This window comes from Platalea leucorodia (genome assembly GCF_965183815.1).
Source record: "Platalea leucorodia genome assembly, chromosome: 7".
NCBI classification, from domain to species: Eukaryota; Metazoa; Chordata; class Aves; order Pelecaniformes; family Threskiornithidae; genus Platalea; species Platalea leucorodia.
Window position 1 is genome coordinate 71,752,699 of NC_138829.1, and position 21,378 is coordinate 71,774,076.

At 68.8% G+C, this 21,378-nt stretch overlaps 4 protein-coding genes across 4 annotated transcripts; 3 read left to right on the forward strand and 1 right to left on the reverse strand.

The window, feature by feature from the left end:
* Positions 1–476: 476 nt before the first annotated feature.
* Positions 477–4,307, forward strand: ZP1 (zona pellucida glycoprotein 1; the record flags this gene model as incomplete). Its single annotated transcript, XM_082317652.1, has 11 exons — positions 477–636; positions 883–1,004; positions 1,080–2,283; positions 2,427–2,570; positions 2,709–2,893; positions 2,977–3,074; positions 3,245–3,372; positions 3,452–3,641; positions 3,728–3,878; positions 4,021–4,105; positions 4,201–4,307. 11 exons carry the CDS (start codon positions 477–479, stop codon positions 4,305–4,307), a joined length of 2,574 nt encoding a protein of 857 aa, XP_082173778.1.
* Positions 4,308–5,056: 749 nt separating this feature from the next.
* Positions 5,057–10,243, reverse strand: PRPF19 (pre-mRNA processing factor 19). Its single transcript, XM_082317633.1, has 16 exons — positions 10,089–10,243; positions 9,799–9,948; positions 8,851–8,927; positions 8,605–8,746; positions 8,401–8,474; positions 8,220–8,282; positions 8,069–8,110; positions 7,894–7,968; positions 7,535–7,610; positions 7,185–7,294; positions 6,822–6,977; positions 6,673–6,742; positions 6,409–6,494; positions 5,648–5,818; positions 5,352–5,457; positions 5,057–5,193 (listed from the first exon to the last, which is right to left on the reverse strand). Exons 1-16 carry the CDS (start codon positions 10,105–10,107, stop codon positions 5,096–5,098), a joined length of 1,515 nt encoding a protein of 504 aa, XP_082173759.1. The 5' UTR covers positions 10,108–10,243; the 3' UTR covers positions 5,057–5,095.
* Positions 10,244–10,354: 111 nt separating this feature from the next.
* TMEM109 (transmembrane protein 109) lies at positions 10,355–13,078 on the forward strand. The gene is made up of 4 exons (XM_082317634.1): positions 10,355–10,491; positions 11,502–11,778; positions 11,877–11,979; positions 12,090–13,078. Exons 2-4 carry the CDS (start codon positions 11,530–11,532, stop codon positions 12,458–12,460), a joined length of 723 nt encoding a protein of 240 aa, XP_082173760.1. The 5' UTR covers positions 10,355–10,491; positions 11,502–11,529; the 3' UTR covers positions 12,461–13,078.
* Positions 13,079–14,332: 1,254 nt separating this feature from the next.
* Positions 14,333–20,749, forward strand: TMEM132A (transmembrane protein 132A). The gene is made up of 11 exons (XM_082318612.1): positions 14,333–14,437; positions 15,360–15,565; positions 15,658–15,924; positions 16,016–16,398; positions 16,489–16,638; positions 17,032–17,224; positions 17,295–17,438; positions 17,530–17,732; positions 18,095–18,371; positions 18,849–19,040; positions 19,127–20,749. The coding sequence occupies exons 1-11, from the start codon at positions 14,365–14,367 to the stop codon at positions 20,246–20,248; spliced, it is 3,210 nt and encodes a 1,069-aa protein (XP_082174738.1). The 5' UTR covers positions 14,333–14,364; the 3' UTR covers positions 20,249–20,749.
* The last annotated feature ends 629 nt before the right edge of the window (positions 20,750–21,378 follow it).

Consider the following 21,378-nt stretch of genomic DNA (forward strand, 5'->3'; position numbering starts at 1 on the left):
GTCCATCGGGGAGCCAGATGCCACCGCTGTCCCCACCGGCTTGTGGCAAACCCTAAGGCTGTGTGGCAAGCGGGGAGGTGGCCACACACTAGCCCCCTCCTCTCGCCCTGATGGCTTGGTCCAGCTGGGCACCCCAGCCGGTGCCATCTCCTTTCCCGGTCACAGGGCCAGTCTCTCCTGCTGCAGGACAAACTGTTTCTTTGAACAGCTTTCGGTTCCTCCCCGGTCACCCTGGCGTGGCCACGGGAGGTGACCACAGGGCTGGGGGCAGCGAGGTCGCTGGTGGCAGGGGAGCGAGGAGCCCTGGGCACAGCTCGTCCCTCCGCCACGGGGCAGGAGGCACCGTCCCGGCACGGCCCCACCGGTCATCTGATCCCCCCCCCACCGCGTCCCAGCCGGCCGGGTATAAATCCGTGGCCTCAGTGCTGATCCACGGAGATCCCCGTGCTCCGGCCTCGCTCACCGCTGCTGCCGCCATGGGCCGGAGCTGCTCCTTCCTCCTGCTGCTGCTCCTCCTGCCCCCGGGGCCGGGAGCCGCCTTCTCGCTCCTGCGGTACCGCTACGATTGCGGGGACTACGGCATGCAGCTGCTGGCGTACCCCACCCGCGGCCGCACCGTCCGCTTCAAAGTCATGGGTGAGTGGGGGGCAGGGCGGGCGCGAGCCCCCCGGCTCTCCTTGTGCCGGATCACCCTGCGGTTACCCCAAAACCCGCGTGCCCCGGGGTGCTGGTGCTTTGATGGGATCAGCCCAATGGCTTGAATGAGCTTTCGGTGCGGGGCCGTGGGGCCGGGGAGGGTTTCTGTGTGCCTGCCTCCCCGGGGAGCATCACGGCACCCGGTTGTGCCACCTCACTTACCCCGTCCCCACGGTGTCACCACAGACGAGTTCGGCACCCGCTTTGACGTGGCCAACTGCTCCATCTGCCTCCACTGGCTCAATGCTGGGGCGGACGGTGCCGTTATCTTCTCCTCCGGCTACGAGGGCTGCCACGTCCTGGTGAAGGTGAGGGTCCCATCCCCACCGCCGTCCCCCCGGCGCCGGCGGCTGGGGGTGACTGTCCCTCCCGCCCTGCCGCAGGAGGACCGCTACGTCCTGAGGGTGCAGCTGGAGGAGATGCTGCTCAGTGGGGTCCTGGCTGCCTCCTACGAAGTCAACATGACCTGCCCGCAGCCAGGGGACTACGAGATCCTCACCGATGGCAACGCACGCACCGAGCACCGGGGCAACAATGTCCACCAGACCCAGACTGACGTCCTTGTCCCCCTGTCCCAGCCTGGCCTCCTGCACCACATGTCCCAGTCCGCTCTCTCCGTCCCGGGACCCCAGCTCTCTCCCCAAGCCCACTCGGAGCAGGTTCACCCCGTGGCTCGGACCCAGCCTGTCCTGGTGCACCCCGGGCTGCAGCCCCAAGCCCAGCCCAGCCTGGTTCGCCCAGGGCTTCAGCCCCAGCCTGGCATGGTTCACCCCATCGCCCAGCCCCAGCGGGGCTTAATACGCCCGGGCATGCAGCCCCCAGCCCAGCCTGGGCTGCTGCACCCCGGAGCTCAGCACCAACCAGGTCTTCTCCGTCCAGGGGTTCAGACCCAAAACCAGCCCGGGTTGGTGCACCCTGGAGCTCAGCACCAACCAGGTCTTCTCCGCCCAGGGGTTCAGACCCAAAACCAGCCCGGGTTGGTGCATCCCGGAGCTCAGCACCAGCCAGGTCTTCTCCGCCCGGGGGTTCAGACCCAAAACCAGCCCGGGTTGGTGCACCCCGGAGCTCAGCACCAGCCAGGTCTTCTCCGTCCAGGGCTTGTGCGCCAAAACCAGCCTGGGCTGGTGCACCCTGGTGTCCAGTCTGGCTTAATGCACGCTGGAGCTCAGACTCAATCAGGCTTTGTACGCCCAGGAGCTCAGCCCCAAAGCCAGCCGGGCTTAGCTCGTCCCAACCTTCAGACCCATTCCCAAGCTGGTCTCCTGCGCCCTGGGCTCCAGAGCCAAGCTGGGCTGCCTCACCCCGGCTCCCAGTCCCAGTCCCAGTCCCAGCCAGGCCTGGTGCGCCCGGCTCTCCAGAGCCAAGCCGGGCTGGTGCATCCCAGCCATCCCCGACCCAGTTTAGTGCACCCAGGACTCCAATCCCGACCGGGTTTGGTACGCCCTGGCCTTCAGGCTCAGCTCCAGCCGGGTCTGGTGCGCCCAGGACTGCAACCCCAAGCCCAGCCTGGCTTGCTGCGTCCTGGGCTTCAATCCCAGCCCAGTCTGCTGCAATCCACGGCTCTCTTCTACCCCTCGGCAGGGGCAGGTAAGCCAACGTGGTGGGATGGAGGGGTGCAGCTGGGGCTGGGTGTTCCCTCGTCCCCGTCACAGCCGTGAGGGGGTGCTCGGGGCGGGCAGGGGGATGCTCAGGGTGGTGCTGAGGGCAGTGTCCCCCCTCTGCCACCCCAGGCACCCAGCTGACACGGGAGCAGTGCCAGGTGGCGGCGGGGAGGATGCCCTGTGTGGCCCCGCAGGGCCGGGAAGCGTGCCTGCAGGCGGGCTGCTGCTACGATGACATGGACCGCATGGCGCCCTGCTATTACGGCAACACGGGTAGGATGCCGGGCGGGGGTCCCTGGGGACCCCCCCATCACTGACCGCCATGGCCGGCACCTTGCTGGGGTGGCGAAGGGGGACCCGCAGGTCCCGGCTGCTCAGGCTGATGGAGTCGCTCGCTCCTTTGTGCCGCAGCCACGGTGCAGTGCCTGCTGGACGGGCACTTTGTCCTGGTGGTGCCGCGGGGCATCGTCACCCAGCCCTACAACCTGGACAGCGTCCGCCTCGCCAGCACCCAGGCCGGCTGCGAACCCGTCAGGGTGACGGAGGCCTTCGTGATGTTCCGCTTCCCCGTCACGCAGTGCGGCACCACTGTCCAAGTAGGGATGTGTCCCCCCGCCTCTCCGAGATCCCCCCCAGATCGCAAGTGGGGACCCTGACCCCATGTGCGTGTCCGCCCCAGGTGATCGAGGACCGGCTGATCTACGAGAACCAACTGATCTCTACCATCGACGTCCAGGGGTCCCCCCGTGGCTCCATCACGCGGGACAGCACTTACATGTAAGGGGAGGGGGGGGAAGCCGGGCAGAGAGGCAGGACCCTCCCTCAGCAAAGCCCACCCAGCTCCCCCTCCGCCTGCTGGGAGTGGGGACCCCGGCGGCACCCACCCCTCCTTGGGCTGGGGGACCTGAGGGCGCGGGGGGCATCCAGCTCCGCTCTGCTCCCCGCAGCCTCCAGGCTCGCTGCATCTACAACGCCAGCGACCTCCTGCCGCTCCGCATGGAGGTGGCCGTGCCCCCCACGGCCGCCCCCATGGCCGTGCTGGGGCCGCTGGGGCTCCAGCTGCGCATCGCCACCGGTGAGCAGCCCATCCGCCGCCCCCCACCCCGCGCCACCCCCGCGCCCTCAGCCCGCTCAGCCTCTCGCCCTTCCCGCAGACGAGAACTACAGCTCCTACCACCCCGACGGCGACTACCCCCTGGTGAGGGTCCTCCGGGACCCCATCTACGTGGAGGTTCGCCTCCTGCAAAAGACGGACCCCAACCTGGTGCTGGTCCTGCACCACTGCTGGGCGTCCCCCAGCACCGACGCGGCGGCCGAGCCCCAGTGGCCCATCCTGGTGGACGGGTGAGCACAGGGGGGACGCAGGAGGATGGAGGGGCTGGCGGGGGGGGCTCACCCGCACCAACCGAGGGTCCCTCTCGCACGCCCAGGTGCCCCTTCGCAGGGGACAACTACAGGACCCAGCTCGTGCCCGTGGGGCCGGCCTCGCCGCAGCTGCCCTTCCCGAGCCACTACCAGCGCTTCGTCATCTCCACCTTCACCTTCGTGGAGCCTCCCTCCATGGCGGTGCTGGAGGGAGAGGTGAGGGGGGCGGCCCCGGGGGTTGGTCGTGGACTTCAGAGGTCCCTTCTGGTCCCCCTGAGCCCCCCCAGTGTTGTCCCAACACCCCCAAACCCACCCCAGCACCGCTGGCCACTGACGCTGGCCCACCGGTGGCTTCCAGGTGTACATCTCGTGCAGCGCTTCCGTGTGCCACCTCGCGCAGCCCGAGCCCTGCCGGCCCTCCTGCCAGCTGGGAGTGCCCTCACGTAAGTCTGGGTGCCACCAGCTCCTGTTCAGTAGCCGGCCGCGGCGGGACCTCCGCTTGCCCCAGCTTTCCACGCCGACCCCCTGCCCCTTCCAGGAGCGCGTCGGTCTCCGGGGGAGAGGAGGACAGCCGGAGCCGTGGGCACCGTCACCTCCCAGGGAGGCATCATCTTCCCAAAGGTCCCCAAGCTGCCGAGAGGCTGAGGCCGAAGGTGCTGGGTGAGTCCCCTCCACTCCCTAAACTGCCCCTTCATCCCAGCTCCAACTAACTCTCCTCCTCTTCCTCCTACGCAGCTCCTGCCTCCAGCCAGATGCCGCCTGTCATCTCCGGGCAAGCTGGAAAAATAAACCAGTGCATAGCACGGCTCAAACTGGAGGCTGTGGTGGTGGTTTGTCCTTAGGGGTCCCCTGTCCCCATCCCGGAGCTGGCAGCACCCACAGCTCCCCCCTCAGCCCCCCGATCCCACCCCACGCTTCTGCCTGCTCGGTCGGAGCCTCCTCTCCTCTGAGCTCCACCCCAGCCCATCGCAGGAGCCTTCCTCACCCCCGGGACGACAGGCGCTGGCACGCACCACTACGGTGAATAGTTCTTTATTTCCATAACGAAACTAGATAACTGCTTACAAAACCTGCACGATCTTCCCCTCCCTCCCTCCTTCCGCACATCCCCGCCACGATCCCGGCCACAACCATCCACCAGCGCCGGGCTTGAAGCCTTTTGTTGCGTCGGTTACAAGCACAGAAAACAGAATCTAAAGCCAGAAAAAGACACACACGAAACTGAAAAAGAAGAAAAACTAAACCAAACAAATCCATAAAGCACAGGGAAGGCGACATCCAACTTCTCCTCTGCCAACAGCTACCGCAGGGGAGCCCGGAGAAGTAACGAACCGCTTGCCTCCCTCCCTCCCTCCCCGCCGCCCCGATATTCCCTCCCGCCCTCCCACCCCGAACCCCAGCACGGCAGCGAGACCTCGGCCCCACGTGCGGGGCTACAGGCTGTAGAACTTCAGGCTCCGGTCCATGCCCGTTGAGGCAATGAACTTGGCGTGGTGGCCAAAAGCCACTCCCGTGGTGAGGCCGCTGTGCTCTGGGGAGGAAAAACGCGGTTACGGCACCGAGCGCCGATGGGGTGGGCGGCGCTTTGCACCCCACGGCTCGCTCTGCAGACCCAGGAGAGCGTTTTCTCTCCCCAAAAAGGGACCTACGCGCCTCCCCTCTCACCTCCGCCCTCCCACAGCCCCTCACCTGTGAAGTGGAGGATTTCCGTCCACTGCTTGCAGATGTAGATCTGGACGTCCGTCCCGCCCAGGGCCAGGTAGGTACCGCTCTGGTCGAAAATGAGAGACTTCACCTGTAGAGGAGAAGGGCAACGAGGCTTCAGACAAGGTCAAGAAAGCTCCAAATGGCTTTTCGGGGTGCTGGCGGGGCAGCACCTCCGCTTCAGGCTCCCCCAAAGCAGAGCATAGGCAGGAGAAGGCCTGGGACAGCGGACGCTGGGAGCGGAGCCTGCCCATCGGGGGAAAAATGGGGCAGTCACGCACCTCAAAGTTATTGTCCAGCTGCAACGTCTTGAAATTCTTGAGCTTACGCAAGTCCCAGAGCTTGACAGAGGAGTCGTCCGCTGCCGTGGCCAGGTAGTAGCCGTTCTCGGAGAAGGCGATGCTGGTGATGGGGCCCGAGTGCCCCGGGAAGTTGGCCACGTTGGTGCGTTCCTGGGGATAAGGGCAGTTAGAGAGAGGCTGCCGGCAGGGAACCGCAGCGCCCTCGCGGCCGGGAGATCCGAGAGCAGATCCTTGCAACCGCAGCTGGGCGGGCAGGCGGCCTATGTGGGTCTGTATCATCAGTCTGCTTCAGAGTTAACAGGCAGATAGGGGAACAGAGACTGAGCTGCTTCCACGCGCTCTTTGCGGCCCTGAACTACAGCTCGACAGGCTGGTGGGGGACGATAGAGCCAACCTGCTGACAGCTGGAGCTGCTCCTGCGCTGCAAATTCACAGCCGTGGGCCTGAGCAAGGCCCACGCACACCCAGCACAGACTCATCCCGCAGCAGCGGCCGGCCTGCGAACCCTCCTGTTCCTCACCGATTCTCTTGGGGATGCAGCAAACGCCCCCTCGTCACAAGATAACGCCCCCCATCACCAGCTACGGCGCCAGAAGCGGCCGCTCTTGAGCTGAAGCTTTGTATTTTTGGGGAAAAACTGCGCCGCGCCTTGGACTGAAGGCTCTGCTGGGCACCAAACCGAGCACACCCCCGCCACGCTGCCTCCCCGTCGCCCCCCACGCACCCAGGGCCAGCCCTACCTTCAGATCCCAAATCTTGATCTGAGAGTCCATCGTCCCTGTTCCAAAAATGAGCCCGTCCGGGTGGAACTGAGCGCAGGTGAGAGCTGCAGAGACACAGGGGGAGAGTTTTGGAGAGTTAGGGAGACTTTCTGACCCTGTTAGCAGGCTCCCCGCAGAGTTCTTCTGAGCTCCAGGAGCCCAGGGACCCACAGGCAGAAAAATCCCTCCTCTCCATGCTCGCAGCGGCCCCGCAGGGTGAGGATACTCAGCCGTAAGCCTTACCACAGCCGGAGCTCTCATCCGTCACCTTGGTGAGGACACGGCCTGTCTGGATATCCGAGAAAGCCCAGTACTGGAAGAGAGGAATGGCACGTTGAGTACAGAGAGAGAAGAAGCAGAGGAGGGGTCTGCGGCCCGGGGCTGGCTCTCACCTGGTCATCAGAAGAGCTGAGGAGGTAGTCGCCGGTCGCGTGGAGGCTCAGCCCCGTGACAGAGCCCTCGTGGGCACGGATGACCTGGACGCACGAGGCGTTGGGCACAGACCAGATCCGGATAGTTGCATCGGGAGAAGCTGAGAACACCAAGTCCTAGCCGAGGAATGGAGAAGGGAAATTAACATCAAAAGAGCTTCGCTTCTCCATCGGAGAAAGGTTTCTACAGGCAAGAACTGGCCCAGCACCAGGCTGCACGAGGCGGAGAGCCCACCAGAACAGAACACCAGAAGACGGCCCAGAAAACCCAATCTGGGGCAGCCTGGCTATGAGGGAAGAGGCTGAACACGGGCCTGTGCGCACCTGAGAGGGGTGGAAGACAACACTGGTAACCTTCTTGGAGTGTCCCTTGAGTGTCGCCAGGATCTGCTCCGAGCTCTTGTCAAAGACGATGACGTTTTTATCAGCCCCACCTGGAAAACAAAGCAGGGAGCGGTGAGAGATGGGAATCTGTGGCCAACCAAGTTCAAATCCACCCACCTTTCCTGGGGACCGCTGTCCTGAGGAGCTCTGCCATCAGGTGAGAGAATCCCTCGTGCCCCTTGCTCCACCTCTATCCCGCAAAAGCACAGAGATAGGGTCCCGCTCCCAGGCAGCTGCGGGCTCTGAGCTGACACCACACAATCCCCAGCAAGCGGAGGAGGCTCCCTTACCGGTGAGGATCTTGTTGGTGTCAGAAGGACAGAGGTCCAAGGCAAGGATCCCTGGGATGCTGGCGCTGTGCAGCCCCTGCGCGAGGTAGGAGGACGCCAGATTAATGCCGCAAGCAAGAAAACGCCCCCAAAGGGAATTAAGAGGCCCTTGAGGGAGGCCAGGGTGTTTCATTCCAACAGCAGGAGCCTGTGCCGCATCTAATCCCTGTGGGCTGCGGCACGGAGAGTCACGGCCCTCTCCTCGCTCTGCCCAGCAGTAAATCCATCGCTCCTTGAGGCTGCGAAGCGGCACAGGAGAGGCCCGCGTGCCCAGCTACACCGGGGAGTTTTGGAGCCCCTGCCCGCATCATGGCACTCACCACATGCGAGGCGACCTGCCGGTACTTGCTGAGTTCCTCCGGCTTCACCAGCTCCTCCGGAACCGTCTTGCCTCTCTGCAAAAGGAAAACGGTGTGGAGATAAACATCGGCCTCGCTCGGAGCACGGCACGTCCTGGCTGCCATGGTATCTTCAGAGGGAAACGGGGCCGCTCACCTTCTTACGCTCCGTGGTCAGCACCGTAGCCTTGTCTTGAAGCTGGAAAAGAAGAGAAGGGTGGTCACAGGCTGACTGGGGCTCCCACGAGGGGAGGCTGGAGAAAAGGTGCTGCCGAAGGCTGCGGCAGCGCAAGTGGGAGACCCTTTACCTTCTGGATGATCTCGGGGGTCATGCCCGCAAGCTCTCCCAGATCCATCGACTCCCCAGCTCCCTGCACGGGACAGAGAAAGGAGCTGGTTACAGCCAGAGGAGGAAGAGAGGGGACAGGAGCGGAGATTGGCAGTGGGGGATCGAGGGGAAAAGCGCCGAGAGGGGCAGCGGGGACTCACCGCCACGTTTGGCTGGGAGGACGGCACCGTCTGGGGCACGATGAGGCCAGCCTGCGGCTTCAGAGTCGCCAAAGCTGCGGAGGCAGAGAACGGCTGTGAGTTTAACAATCGCTCGAAGGGGAAAGGTGACGGCGTCCAGTGCAGCCATCGTTACCCAAACTACCCGCTGCTGGGCCACACGTTGCTCGCCCCACCCCCCGTCACCTTCTCTGGCGGCGGTGACCTCCTTGGTGAGCCGAGCGATGACGCGGCAGGCGGCGTCGTGCTGGTAGAGCGCGTGGGACAGCTCCTGGCGCGTAGTCTGCAGCTGCTGGCGGAGGGTGAAGCTGTGCAGCATGACGGCATCCTAACGGGACGAGGCAGAGTCAGGCAGGCAGGGAAAAGGCGTTAGCCTCAGCGCAGGCAGCTGCCAGCGCTCAGCTCCGTTCCCTGCCGTGCCCCAGTGCTTACCCACTCATCCTGGAGGGCTTTCAGGATGGCTGGGATGCTTGTGGCAGAGGGAGGCTTGGGCCGGATCGGGTGGGCGACTGCCAACGAGACAGCGTGAACACATCAACCGCATCCTCAACGCTCCCGTCAACCCCTTCAGACAACCGCATCGCTGTCTCTGCACCCCCCAGCACCCCGAGCCCCTCGGCTCTGCTTTCCGGCCGCGTCAGGCTGATGGTTTGGCTATTGGGGAGAGCATTGCTGACCAACGGAATCGTAGAATCGTTTAGGTTGGAAAAGACCTTTAAGATCATCGAGTCCAACCGCTAACCCAGCACTGCCAAGTCCACCACTAAACCATATCCCCAAGCACCACATCTCCCCGGCTTTTAAATCCCCCCAGGGATGGGGACTCAGCCCCTGCCCTGGGCAGCCTGGGCCAGGGCCTGACAGCCCTTTGGGGGAAGAAGTTTTTCCTAATACCCACCCCAACCCTGCCCTGGTGCAGCTTGAGGCCGTTCCCTCTCGTCCCATCGCTTGTTCCTGGGGAGCAGAGACCGACCCCCCCGGCTCCAGCCTCCTTTCAGGCCGTTGCAGAGAGCGATGAGGGCTCCCCTCAGCCTCCTCTTCTCCAGGCTGAGCCCCCCCAGCTCCCCCAGCCGCTCCTCCCCAGCCTTGTGCTCCAGCCCCTGCCCCAGCCTCGCTGCCCTGCTCTGGCCACGCTCCAGCCCCTCCATGGCCGCCTTGGGGTGCGGGGCCCAGCGCTGAGCACAGCATTCGAGGGGCGGCCTCCCCAGGGGGGCGACCCCTTCCCTAGCCCACTAGCCACACTATTCCTGATACAAGCCAGGAGGCTACGGGCCTTCTTGACCACCTGGGCTCGTATTCAGCCGGCTGCCGACCAGCTCTCTCCCGGTGCGGGGGGATCCCGCTGCCTCCCCCCCGGGATCACCGGCAGAATGCCGGTACCTTTGATGTCGATGAGCTGCTCCTCGGAGAGGGGTTGGTTGTTAACGGGGTCGGTGCCGTTCTCCGCGATGTACTTCTCGATCAACCGCCGCTCGTAGACGTGGTTGGAGACCGGGGAGACGCAGGGGTGCTCGGGGACCTCGTTGGAAACTGGGAGAACGGGAGGGGAGCGGGTTACGGTACCGAGGAGCCCCCCCCCCCCATCGAGCACCGGGGACGCCACAGCCCGGGGACCCCCCCGGTAACCGCTCCCCCCGCCGCGGGGCCTCCTCCGCGGCCTCCGCACTCACTGGAGCAGATGAGGGCCATGGCGGACACCGGGTGACCGCGACGTTCCGGTTACGAATCTCTCCGGTTCCGGTTCGCGTTTTTCGGTTCTGGTTCCGGTTCCGGGCGGCGCGAGAAGGCCGCCGCGAGCCTCCTAACGGCTCACGCGGGCGCCGCCGTTACCGGAAACGGAAGCGCTCCCGGCATGCACCGCGCCACGCCCTCCCACCGGGAACGGCGCCTCCCGCCACGGCCCCCCCACCCGCGTTGGGGGGCGTTGCCATAGCGACCGGTTCCCGGCATGCAACGGGGCGCGGGGCGGCTCCGGACTACAACTCCCGTCGTGCCCCGCGGCGGCGGGCGGATGTTAGGGCTCGTCCGCGCGCTGCGGCCCGCCTAGCTCCGCAGCGCCCCCGTGCGGTGGCGGTGAGCGCTGCTCCGCCGAGGGGGGACCGGGGGCGGGGGGGGGGACCCCGGGGGGAGACGGCGGGGGGGGGGGGGGCGGGTTTGGGGGGACCCGGGGGGGGAATAGGCGGGAGGGGGGGGCCCGGAGGGGAGGGATCCTGGGAATGGGGATCCGGGGGATGGGGGGGTCTCGGGAATGGGGGGTCCTGGGGATTGGGGGGTCCTGGCGATGGGGGGGGTCCCGCGGGTGGGGGTCCCGGGGATGGGAGATCCCGGGAATAGGAGCGTCCCGGGAATGGGTGGATCCCGGGGGTGGGGGATCCCGGGAATGGGGGTCCTAGGGTGGGGGGTCCCAGGGTGGGGGGTCCCGGGGATGGGGGGGAATCCCTGGAATGGGGATCCAGGGGGTGGGGGGGGTGCTGGGGGTGGGGGGTCCCTGGAATGGGGGGTCCCGAGGGTGGGGGGTCCCGGGGAGATTGGGGTGGGGGCAGTCAGGGGGAGAAGGAGGGAGGGAGGGGGGGTCCTAGGGACCGGGGGGGGGCAAGGGGAGCCCCCCCCCCCCCCTCCCCGGGGTGTGAGGGGTCCCCAGCGAGAGGGGGAACGGGGCACCGGGGACTGGAGAGGGCGCCCGGGGGGGGCCGGGGGGAGTGGGGTGCCCGGGGGGGGGGGGTTGGGGTCTCCTGGGGAGGGACAGCGATGGCTGAGCCCCATCCCCGAGCACCCCGCTCCCTCCGGGGGTGCCGGGGTCCCCCCACCCCGGCCTGTGCCCTTGGGCAGGGCAGGCGCCGCGGCCTCGTCCTAAAGATAGCCGCGGTGGCCCCGGGCCAGCTCAGCCCCGGGGGGGGACGTCCCTCCCGCCCGGGGGACCCCAAAGGCCAGCGGAGGGGACCCCGCTGCCTCCGGCCCCCCCGGCCGTCCCCCGGCGACGGTTCTGGGCCGGTGCCAGCGCTGCCGCTTACGGTTGGCAGCACGGTGGCCCCGGCACGGAGGGGTCCCGCACGGCTCCCACCCCGCTCTCCCTCTCCCCGCAGAGACCCCAGGTCGCAGGCAGGACCCAAAATGGAGGGCGACGCGGGGCGCCGGGCTCTGCTGGCCGTGCTGCTGTGGGTCCCCTTCCTCATGGCGGTGGCGGGGGACCGGGCGGAGGACGGCCAGGACGGCTTTCGTGGCCAGGACGGCTTTCGCGGCCAGGACAGCTTTCGTGGCCATGCCGCTGCCGCCGATGACCTGCTGTCGCGGCTGGGCCGAGCCGCCTGGGAGACCCTGGAGAGCTGGGTGGGCTCCCAGCCCCTGCGGCTGGTGGCCGAGGTGAGGTCTCAGCCATCCCCGGTGTCCCCCTCCTGTCCCACGGGGGCTGCGTCCCACTCACCGGCCGCCAACCCCCCCGGCCCTGTTTCTCCCCGCAGAGCCTCGCCGCCACTCTCTGGGTCGTGTCCTCGGGGATCTCGGTGGCCCTGACCACGCTCTGCAGGATCCTCGGGGATCTCCTGGCCGCCTCTGGCATCAGCGGTGAGCTGGGGGGTCGCGGAGCGGCGGCCCGGCTACGGGACGGGTTTGGCACCCAGCCCCAGCGCCACCGCCGTGGCCGTGCCGCCGGTGACACCCGCCTCCCTTCCCAGGGGACCGGCTGGTGCGTGCGGCGGCGCTGAGCCCCGGCGAGGTGCGGCGGGTGCTGCTGTGGGGGCTGGCCGCCCTGCTGGGCTCCTGGCTACTGTCGTGGCTACGGGGGCTACTGCTGCCCGCGCTCCGCTGGGTGAAGCTCTGCTGTTTTCTGGGTGCCTTCTTCCACGTCGCGGCCTCCCAGGAGAGCCCCACGGTGCAGGCGGGGATGCTGCTGGGGCTGTGGGTGCTCTACGCCCTTCTGGGGCGTCTGGTGGGGTCCCCCAGCCCCAGCACCCAGCTGGATGCTGCCGTTCGCAGCCTGGAGTGGAAGGTGGAGGAGCTGCGGCGACGGCAGAAGTGGGGGGGCCCCCGTAACCGGGAGGAGTGAACCCCCCCCCAGGGGACAGCCCACCCCGCTGCAGCGTCCCCAGCGCACCCTGTCCCCCCCAAGCATGCGTCCTCCCTGCTGAGCCCCCACGTCCCTTCCGCCGCCCCCCACCGCTGCCCCGCTTCTTCCTGGGGGCCCTGCTCCCCTTAGCCCCCTGCCCGGGGGTGGATGCCAGCCTGGGAGCCCCCCCGTCCCACTGGGGGCACAAAGGGCCCCCCCTTCAGTGCAGCACCCCCAAAACTGGAGCCCTGCTCCCACGCCACAGTGCCTTCGTGTGAGCCAAGACTGCCTTCCCCCAGGGAGGGGGTCCCCCCATGGCCCTGGCAGCCCCCAGCCCCAAATCCAGGCCCGCCACGGGGCGGTGGGCGAGCATCCCCGTCCCTCCTTGCCCAGCCTGGTGGCTGCTGTGCCCGTCCAGCTCCGGCGGCGGCGGCAGCTCGGCACAAAGAGGGGAACCCGCTCCCCGTTCCGGGCATCTCCCCAGCCCAAAACGGGGGCTCTGCTCAGGCAGGGGGGGACGCAGCCCCCCTGGGGCCCCGCGCTGTCAGTCCTTGGGTTTTAAGCTGCTTTTTAAACTGTTTTGATATGTGGTTCTGAATAAATACGGTTTTATCCCGGCCTGGCTCGGCTGTTCTCCCCGCAGGGAAGGGGCACGGCGAGCAGGCTGCCCGCTGCGAGCCGGGAGCCTGGGGGCTCCCCTCGGGGGGCTGCCCGGACCCCTGCACCCCACTCGGGCTGGGCAGGCGTGGGGGGCACGCGTGGCTCGTTTCTGGGGCACAGGGAGGGTGCCACACGCTTGCCCTGCGCCTGTCCCTCTCCCTCTGTTTGCCGAGGCCGGTGCCAAGCACGGAGGAGGAGGAGGAGGAGGAGGAGGAGGAAGGGGGGGGTTTATCCGTGCCAGGATCTGGCCCCTTCTCCATGTCCCCATCGCCCTCCAGCCGTCCCCGCTGCCCTGCGGCCGGCTGCTGTACCTCCCTCCTGCCGGCTCCATGCCCCCGGCCACATCTGCCCTCCTCCAGTCCCTCTTGTGTTCCCAGTCCCTCCCAGTGCCCCCCAGTTGCCTTAATTGGGGTGGGACAGGGAAGGATGGGCACCAGGCAGTGTGAGAGCCCCCTCCCTGCTCGGGGGTCTCTCAACACGGCCCATTGTGCCCGGCGCTGTGCCCTGGAGCAGGGAAGGGGACGGGGAGCGGGGATGGGGATGGGAATGGGGAGCAGGGGGGGGTTTGGGGAGCAGGATGGGGAGCAGAGATGGGGATGAGGAGTGGGATGGGGAGCCAGGATGGGGAGCAGGGCTGGGGAGCAGGGACAGGTTTGGGAAGCAGGGATGGGTTTGGGGAGCAGGGATGGGGATAGGGAGCAGGAATGGGGAGCAGGGCTGGGTTTGGGGAGCAGGGACAGGTTTGGGGAGCAGGGCTGGGACTGGGGAGCAGGGCTGGGGAGCGGGGCTGGGTTTGGGGAGCAGGGACAGGTTTGGGGAGCAGGGATGGGTTTGGGGAGCAGGGATGGGGATAGGGAGCAGGAATGGGGAGCGGGGCTGGGTTTGGGGAGCGGGGACAGGTTTGGGGAGCAGGTATAGGGAGCAGGAATGGGGAGCGAGGCTGGGTTTGGGGAGCGGGGACAGGTTTGGGGAGCAGGTACGGGTTTGGGGAGCAGGGATGGGGATAGGGAGCAGGAATGGGGAGCGGGGCTGGGTTTGGGGAGCAGGGCTGGGGCTGGGGAGCGGGGCTGGGGCCGCAGCGGTGCTCGGCGCTGCGCAGGGCGGGCAGGGCCGGGGTTTAGGACCCGGCGGGACGAGGCGGCGCCGGTGCCGGTCCCGCCCCGGCCCCATTGTCTGGGCGCGGAGGCGGAGGGACGGGAGCGGCGGCGGCGCTCGCACGGACGCGCCGCGGAGCCCTCCCGGCCATGGCCCCCGCACCGGCCCCGGCCCCGGGGCCCCGGCTGGCGCTGCTGGCCGCCGCCCTGCTCTGCGCCTCAGGTGAGCGCACCGGCACCGGCACCGGCACCGGCACCGGCACCGCCGGCGGCCCCGAGCCCGGCTCCGCACCCGATCGCGGGGGATCCCCCGTGGAGCCGCTCCCGACGGGATCCCGCATTCGGGATCGCCGGGATCCGCGACCCCCCCACCCCGCCGCCGCGACCCCCTCCACCGCGCGGGATCCCCCCGCGATCCGGAGGGGATCCCCCAAGGATCCGCCGTGATCTCGGCGGGGGGGGGGGGGAGGAATCTCCGCCGCGTCCACCCGGGATCCCTGCAGTCCGAGGGGATCCGCTTCCCGGCCCACGGGAACCCGGGATCTGCCTCGGTCCTCTCCCCGCTCACCGGATCCCCCGGGATCTGCCCCGGGGATCTGCCCCTGCCCATGCCCACAGGGAGCTGTGGATCGGGTGGGATCTGTCCCCGGGCTCGTGGGTGAGCCCTGCCCGGGCATCCTGGCGGGATCTGTTCCGCGAGCACGGGGATCCCGGTGATCCGGATGCCCTGATCCTGGATCCCACCCTGCGGGACCAACCAGGGGAGCGGATCCCCGCGCCGCTGGCAGAGCGGGGCAGCCTGACGAACGCCGCTTCGTTAGTGGGGAGCAGCCAAGCCTGGGGGGAACCGTGCTGGCACCCGTGCCGGACCCCCAGCGCTGGCCCTGGCTCTGCTGGGGTGCCTGGGGGGCACAGGGGGCCGTGAGGGGGCCACATCACCCAAGGGACAACCTCCGGGGACGCGGGGGTGACCCTGTCCCCGAGGAGGGCTGCGTGGTGCCGCGGCAGCGCCGAAGCCGGCTTTCTTCTGGAGGCACCAAGCCTCAGAGCCGGAGGTGGGCACCGAGACCCCCGCTCAGCCACCCCGGGGCAGCCCTTTCCCTCCGTGGCCACCGAGGCCGGTGACACAGCCCCTGTCCCCGCAGCGAGGGACCCCCCCGACCCCGTCTACCTGCCGGCGGACCTGGAGGTGCTCGGCGTGCCCGAGTACTACCGGCTGCAGCGGGCAGACCAGGACCTGCCCGCCAACGCCTCCCTGCACGCCCGCACTGAGACCTTCCTGCTGCTGCGGCACGGCTCTGCCGCGCAGCCCCTCTTCCAGGCCACCTACCCGCCCTTCAGCACCCGGCAGGTAAAATGGCCCTCGCCACCCCTGCCGCCCGGTTGTGGGTGCCCCCCACCGTCCCCTGGGCCCCCCCTGCCACCATCCCTGTCTCTTTGCAGGAGGTGCCCACCGAGAACCCTCCGGGGAGGGACGGTTCGGCAGCCTGGGCCATCCGTGCCGTCTCCCTCGAGAGCGCCGTGTCCCCAACCGAGCCCTTCGCCCGCGTCCTCTTCCACCTGCAGGGTCCCGACTGGCTGCCTGGGCAGCGGGACCACCCCGGGGAGCGGGACCACCCCGGGCAGCGGGACCACCCTGGGGAGCTGCCCTGCGTCACCCTCCACGCACACCACCGGGGCCGGGTGGCCCGTGGGACGTGCCGCCTGCAGGTCAGTGCCACCCACCGGGGATGGAGCCCTCCCCGCTGGGGGGTCACCCCACTTGGCCCCCCCTGAGCTGGGGCCCTGCTCTCCCCTCCAGGCACCCCTGGGCGTCTGCGTGGTGGAGCTGGAGATCCCCCCGCGCTGGTTCTCCCCGGCATCCCCAGCCTCACGCAGCCGCCGCCGGGCGGCCGAGGCCCCCGGGCACCCTGAGCCCCCCGAGCCGGCCGAGCTGCACTACGGTGTGGTGGGACCGGCAGAGTGCGGCCGCGCCGGGGGCCGGGAGCGGAGCCGCGGTGGGGAGGCACCATGGTACTTGGGCACACTGGAGCTGCGGGCGGCCGAGCCGGCGCGGCGGCAGGAGGTACGGCTGGATGACAAGGTGCTGCTGCGGGTGCCCGATGCCACGCTACGCCCGGGACAGCGTTTCACTGCCACCCTCGCCGTACGGCACAACTTCACCGCCGACCAGCTGACGCTTCGGTGAGACCCCCCCCGGGCGGGCAGGGGACCCCCGCGGAGGGTGGCGGGTGCTGGGAGGGGGACGCTGTGTGACGGGAGTCCCGCTGGCAGGATCAAGGCGAAGAAGGGGCTGCAAGTGGTGGGCGCCCGCCCTGGGTCCCCCACCTCCTGGACCGCCCAGCTGGAGCGCAGCCGGGGTCCCAAGCACTCGACGGCCGTGGTGACCTGCCGGCGGAGCGGGGACGCCCGCGGCGGCTGGAGGTAGCTGCCCTGGTCCTTGGGGACCCCCGGTATGGGAGGGGGCTTCTGCATGGGGGCCCAGTGCAGCCCAGTAGTGCCCAGTCAGAGCAAAGGGGACCTGTGCATGACACTGCCCCCATCCCAGTATGACCTGGTTGGAGCAGGGGGACCTGTACATTGCATCACCCCTGTCCCAGTATGGCCCAGTTGGAGCAGGGGGACCTGTGCGTTGCACCACTCCCATCCCAGTATGGCCCAGTCAGAGTAGGGGGACTTTGGTGTTACACTGCTCCCATCCCCGTATGGCGCAGTCAGAGCAGGGGGACCTGTGCATTGCACCACTCCCATCCCAGTATGCCCCAGTGGGAGGGCTGGGGGGCACGGGGCAGCCCCGACCCCCGTGCGGTGGCACAGGGCGGCCGACTCCGCCGCGTTCCTGCACCTGGACCTGGCGGTGGAGAACGGGACCGGGGGGCTGGCGCCGGCGCGGCCCCTCACCTGGCAGGTGGAGTACCCCGGCCAGGACCCTGAGGCCCAGAAGGACAAACTGGTGTGGGAGATCCAGGTGTCGGAGCGGGACGTCCGTGCCCTCGTTCCCCTGGTGCAGGTGGGTGCCCCCCACCCCGGCTCCCCCCGGCCCCACGGGGCCATGTGCTGAGCCCCGCTCTGCCCCGCAGGAGCTGGAAATCTTGAACACGGCCCCGCTGACTGGGGTCCCCCGTGCCATACCGGTGAAGCTGGTGGCGGTGGAGGCGGGAGGCGGCGTGGCCGAGCTCACCGAGCCGCCGGGCTGCGAGTCGGCCGACAAGCAGGTGCTACAGGTGAGTGGGGCCCCAGTGTCCCCCCGGTGTCCTCCCTACCCTGCCCGGGGGCTGCCCGCTCCCCCTGCTCCTCTCCGTGCCCCCCACCCAGGTCTCGGATGCCTGTGACGCTGTGTTCGTGGGGGGCAAGGAGAGCCGGGGGGCACGGGGGGCACGGGTGGACTTCTGGTCCCGGCGCCTGCACGCCTCGCTGCGCTTCACCGTCTGGGCACCGCTGCTGCCCCTGCGCGTCCAACTGGGCGACACCGCGCTGGAGCAAGTGCGGGGCTGGCGCCTGCCCGGCGGCCCCGAGAGGTGAGCCCAGTGCCCCGGGGGGTCCCTGCCACCGCGGCGGCGGGTGAGGAGGGAGCCGGCAGTGGGTACTGAGCCCCACTGCGCTCGTGACGTGTGCCACCGCTCCGCTGAACTGGCGTTCCAGTGTGCATCCCTGCCCCGCTAGCCCCGTGGCACCCATGAGATGCACCCCTGCCCTGCTGAGCCCCACGGTACTCGTGACACATGTCCCTGCCCCACTGATCCCCACCATGCTTGGGGTGGGCACTGCTGCCCCCGCTGAGCCCCCACGCATTCGTGACACATCCCCCCGTGGCACACACCCCAGAAGCCCCACTGAGCCCTGCAGGTCCGGTGACACCGGTGTCCCCGTCACCCCGCAGCGCCCCGGCAGAGGCGGAGGAGCCCGGGGAGGAGGCTGAGCGGCGGGCGCGGGGCTGCCGGCCCCAGTACCAGCGGACGGCGGTGAGGGTCCTGGCACACTTCGTGGCCCACCCGCTCGACGGTGGCCATCACCTCGCTTACCTGCCCGGCCCCGACTGGCTCCTGGATGTCACCCACCTGGTGGCCGACCGGACCCGGGTGCAGGACCCTCGCGTGGCTTCGCTGGAGGGGGGCACCGTGGTGGTCGGCCGGGAGCCTGGCGTCACCTCCGTGGAGGTAGGCTTGGGGGCTCGTCTTTTGGGGGGAGATGCAGGGGGTGGAGGGGTGTCCTAGGGGCAGAGGGGAGCTGGGGGGTCCTGGGGGGAGTTGGGAGGGTGCGGGGGCAGAGGGAGGGAGATGAGAGGGGCTGGAGGGGGTCCTGGGGGCAGAGGGAGGGAGATGAGGGGGCTGGAGGGGGTCCTGGGGGCAGAGGGAGGGAGATGAGGGGGCTGGAGGGGGTCCTGGGGCAGAGGGAGGGAGATGGGGAGCTCTGGAGGGGTTCCTGGGGGCAGAGAAGAGATGGGGGGATGCAGGGGAAGGATGGAGGGAAGTGGGGGGCTGGAAGGGGTCCCAGGGGGAGCTGAGGGATGCAGGGGCTGGAGAGAGGGAAAAGCAGGGCGGGGGGGCAAAGACAGGGCAGGTAGAGGACAGAGGCATGGAGGCCATGAAGTTTGGGGGCTCACAAGGTCTCTCCGGTGCCCCCCGTGCCCGCAGGTCCGCTCCCCGCTCTCGGACTCCATCCTGGGGGAGCAGATGCTGGTGGTGTCGGAGGAGAAGGTGACGGTGACGGAGCTGCACGCCCAGGTGGTGTCAGAGCTGTCCCTGACGCTGCGGGCAGAGCCGGGCCACCCCAGCGTGGTCACCGCCACCGCCCAAGGGACGGGCACCCTGCGTGCCCCCAAGCAGGTGAGAGGGGTGCGGGGGGCTGATCCTGGGTGCTTGGGGGGGTGCCCAGTCCCCCCCAGTGCCATCTTGCCCGGCATCCTTGACAGGAGGCGACGCTGTCCGTCTGGCTGTCCTTCTCCGACCACACGCTGGCCCCGCTGGAGCTGTACGGTTGGCAGGACGCGGCGTTGACCGTGACCTCGCTGGACCCCACCGTGGCCACCGTCGGGGGCTCGCCCCGTGTCCCCGCTGCTCGCCCGTGGGTGGTGGCGGAGGGGCTGGGGCGGGGGGCTCTGCTGCAGCTCAGCCTGCACCCCCCAGACGCCTGCCGCCGGGGCCGGCACCGGGCAGCCGCGCTGGCCACTGGCACCGCCTGGCTTGAGGTGGGGTCTGGCCGGCGTGCCCCTACCCCTGGTAGCCCCCGGCCCCGCGGTGGCCGCCTCCGGCCCAGCTCACCCTTCCCACGGGCCGAGGGGGCCATGTCGGGGGAGGCGGTGACGGCGGCCAGCGAGCCGCGGCGGAGAGACCCTGCTGGCGTAGGACCTGCCTCCACCAAGCTCCAGGGGCTGGGGTCTTCCTCAGAGGAGGAGGAGGAAGGCTATGGCCACAACCGCGCTGGCAGGGACGAAGAGGAGGAGGATGAGATGGTGAAGGCTCCTGAGCGGGTGACTGACCTGGAGATCGGCATGTACGTCCTGCTGGGCGTCTTCTGCCTGGCCATCTTCATCTTCCTCGTCAACTGCATCTTCTTCGTCCTGCGGTACCAGCAGAAGGAGCTGCCGGACGCCGGCGCGGCCCCCTCGGCTCCGCAGCCCCACAACTGGGTCTGGCTGGGCACCGACCAGGAGGAGCTGAGCCGGCAACTGGACCGCCAGCAGCCCGAGCCACCGGCCCCCGAGGCAGGCACTGAGGCCAAGCGCTGCTGCTGTGGGGTGCCACCGGGCACCGCGCCGGGCTCCGACGCTGGGGGTCCCCCCAGCACCCCAACACCCGGGGGTCCCCTGCCCCGCAAGGAGAGGGGTACGCCGGGGGGCGGCCGGAGGAAGCGGGTGGAATTTGTCACCTTCGCGCCCCCCCGGGTCCCCGAGGAGCCCCCCCAGCCCGCCCCCAACGTCCAATCCATCCTGGTGGCCAGCGAGGATGACATCCGCTGGGTGTGCGAGGACATGGGGCTGCGGGACCCCGAGGAGCTCAGGAGCTACATGGAGAGGATCCGGGGCAGCTCCTGACCCCGGGGGGCGGCCCCCGGCCCCCCAGCCCCGGGCAAACCAGTAAGGGACCGACCTTCTCCCCGTGCCACCCTGGGGGGACATGTCCCCCCTTCCCCTGCCTGTGGCGGGCTGTGCTGCTCCCGGGGACCACTGCTTGTCCCTCCTGGTGGCCTGAGCCCTGCCCCAGCGGGGCCACCCAAGGGACCAGCCCCAGATGCCCACAGAGGGGGGGTCTCCACCCAGCTCAGAGCATCCCCCTCCTGGGGGTCCGTGGCAACCCCCCCGCCTCAGTGGCACTGGGGAGGAAGCCGGGGTGCCCTTACTGCTTTGGGTCTCATTACGACATTGTGTTCATAGTGATGATGATGATGAGTCCTGTGGTCTGATCCCAGGGAGGGTCCCGTACCCCCCACCCCACCCGCGCCACGGGGAGGAGGGGGGCGCGCGCCCTCCCCACCTTCACCCTGGCCACGCATCCGTTTTGTACGACTGGCATTTTCTACCTGTACCGCCCCGGGAAAGGGGCTGCTGTGAGGGGCTGTTATTTATGGAAGATTTTTAATTCTGACGTTGTTACAAAAATAAAATATTTAAAAAAGCTGGGCAGCCCCCACGCCATGGTGTCTGCTCCCACCGCCGGGTACCGGCAGGTCGCATCGTGCCGCCGTTGGGCGGGGGCGGCAGGGATGGCGGAGGGATGGAGGATGGAGGCATCACGGCGGTGTTGCCAGCAGGGACCAGCTCTGCCAGGCACGGCCGAGCCCGCTGGGCTTCTGGGGACGGGCACATGCCCTTGACGTTGGTTCCACATGGGGACGAACGTGGGAGCTGGTCACGGGAAGGGCTCGGGGGCCGGTCCTGGCCCTAGCCCAGCTGGGTGACCTTGGAGGAAGGAGATCCCTCACGCCCTGTCCTGCCATGGGGAAGGGGCTGCCGCCTTCCTCCTCCTCGGCCCGTCCAGCACCCAGGACCAGGGAGCAGCCCGTCCCTGCCTGGTCCTGCGTGTCCCCCCCGCAACGGCTTTGTCCCCCCAAAGTGTCCCTCCTGCAATTGCAGCCACAGGCAATGGGCCAGCAGGTCCCTTTATTCAGGGATGCCATGGGGATTTCCACCCCTCCACTACCCCCCTAGCCCCCCAATCTGTCCCG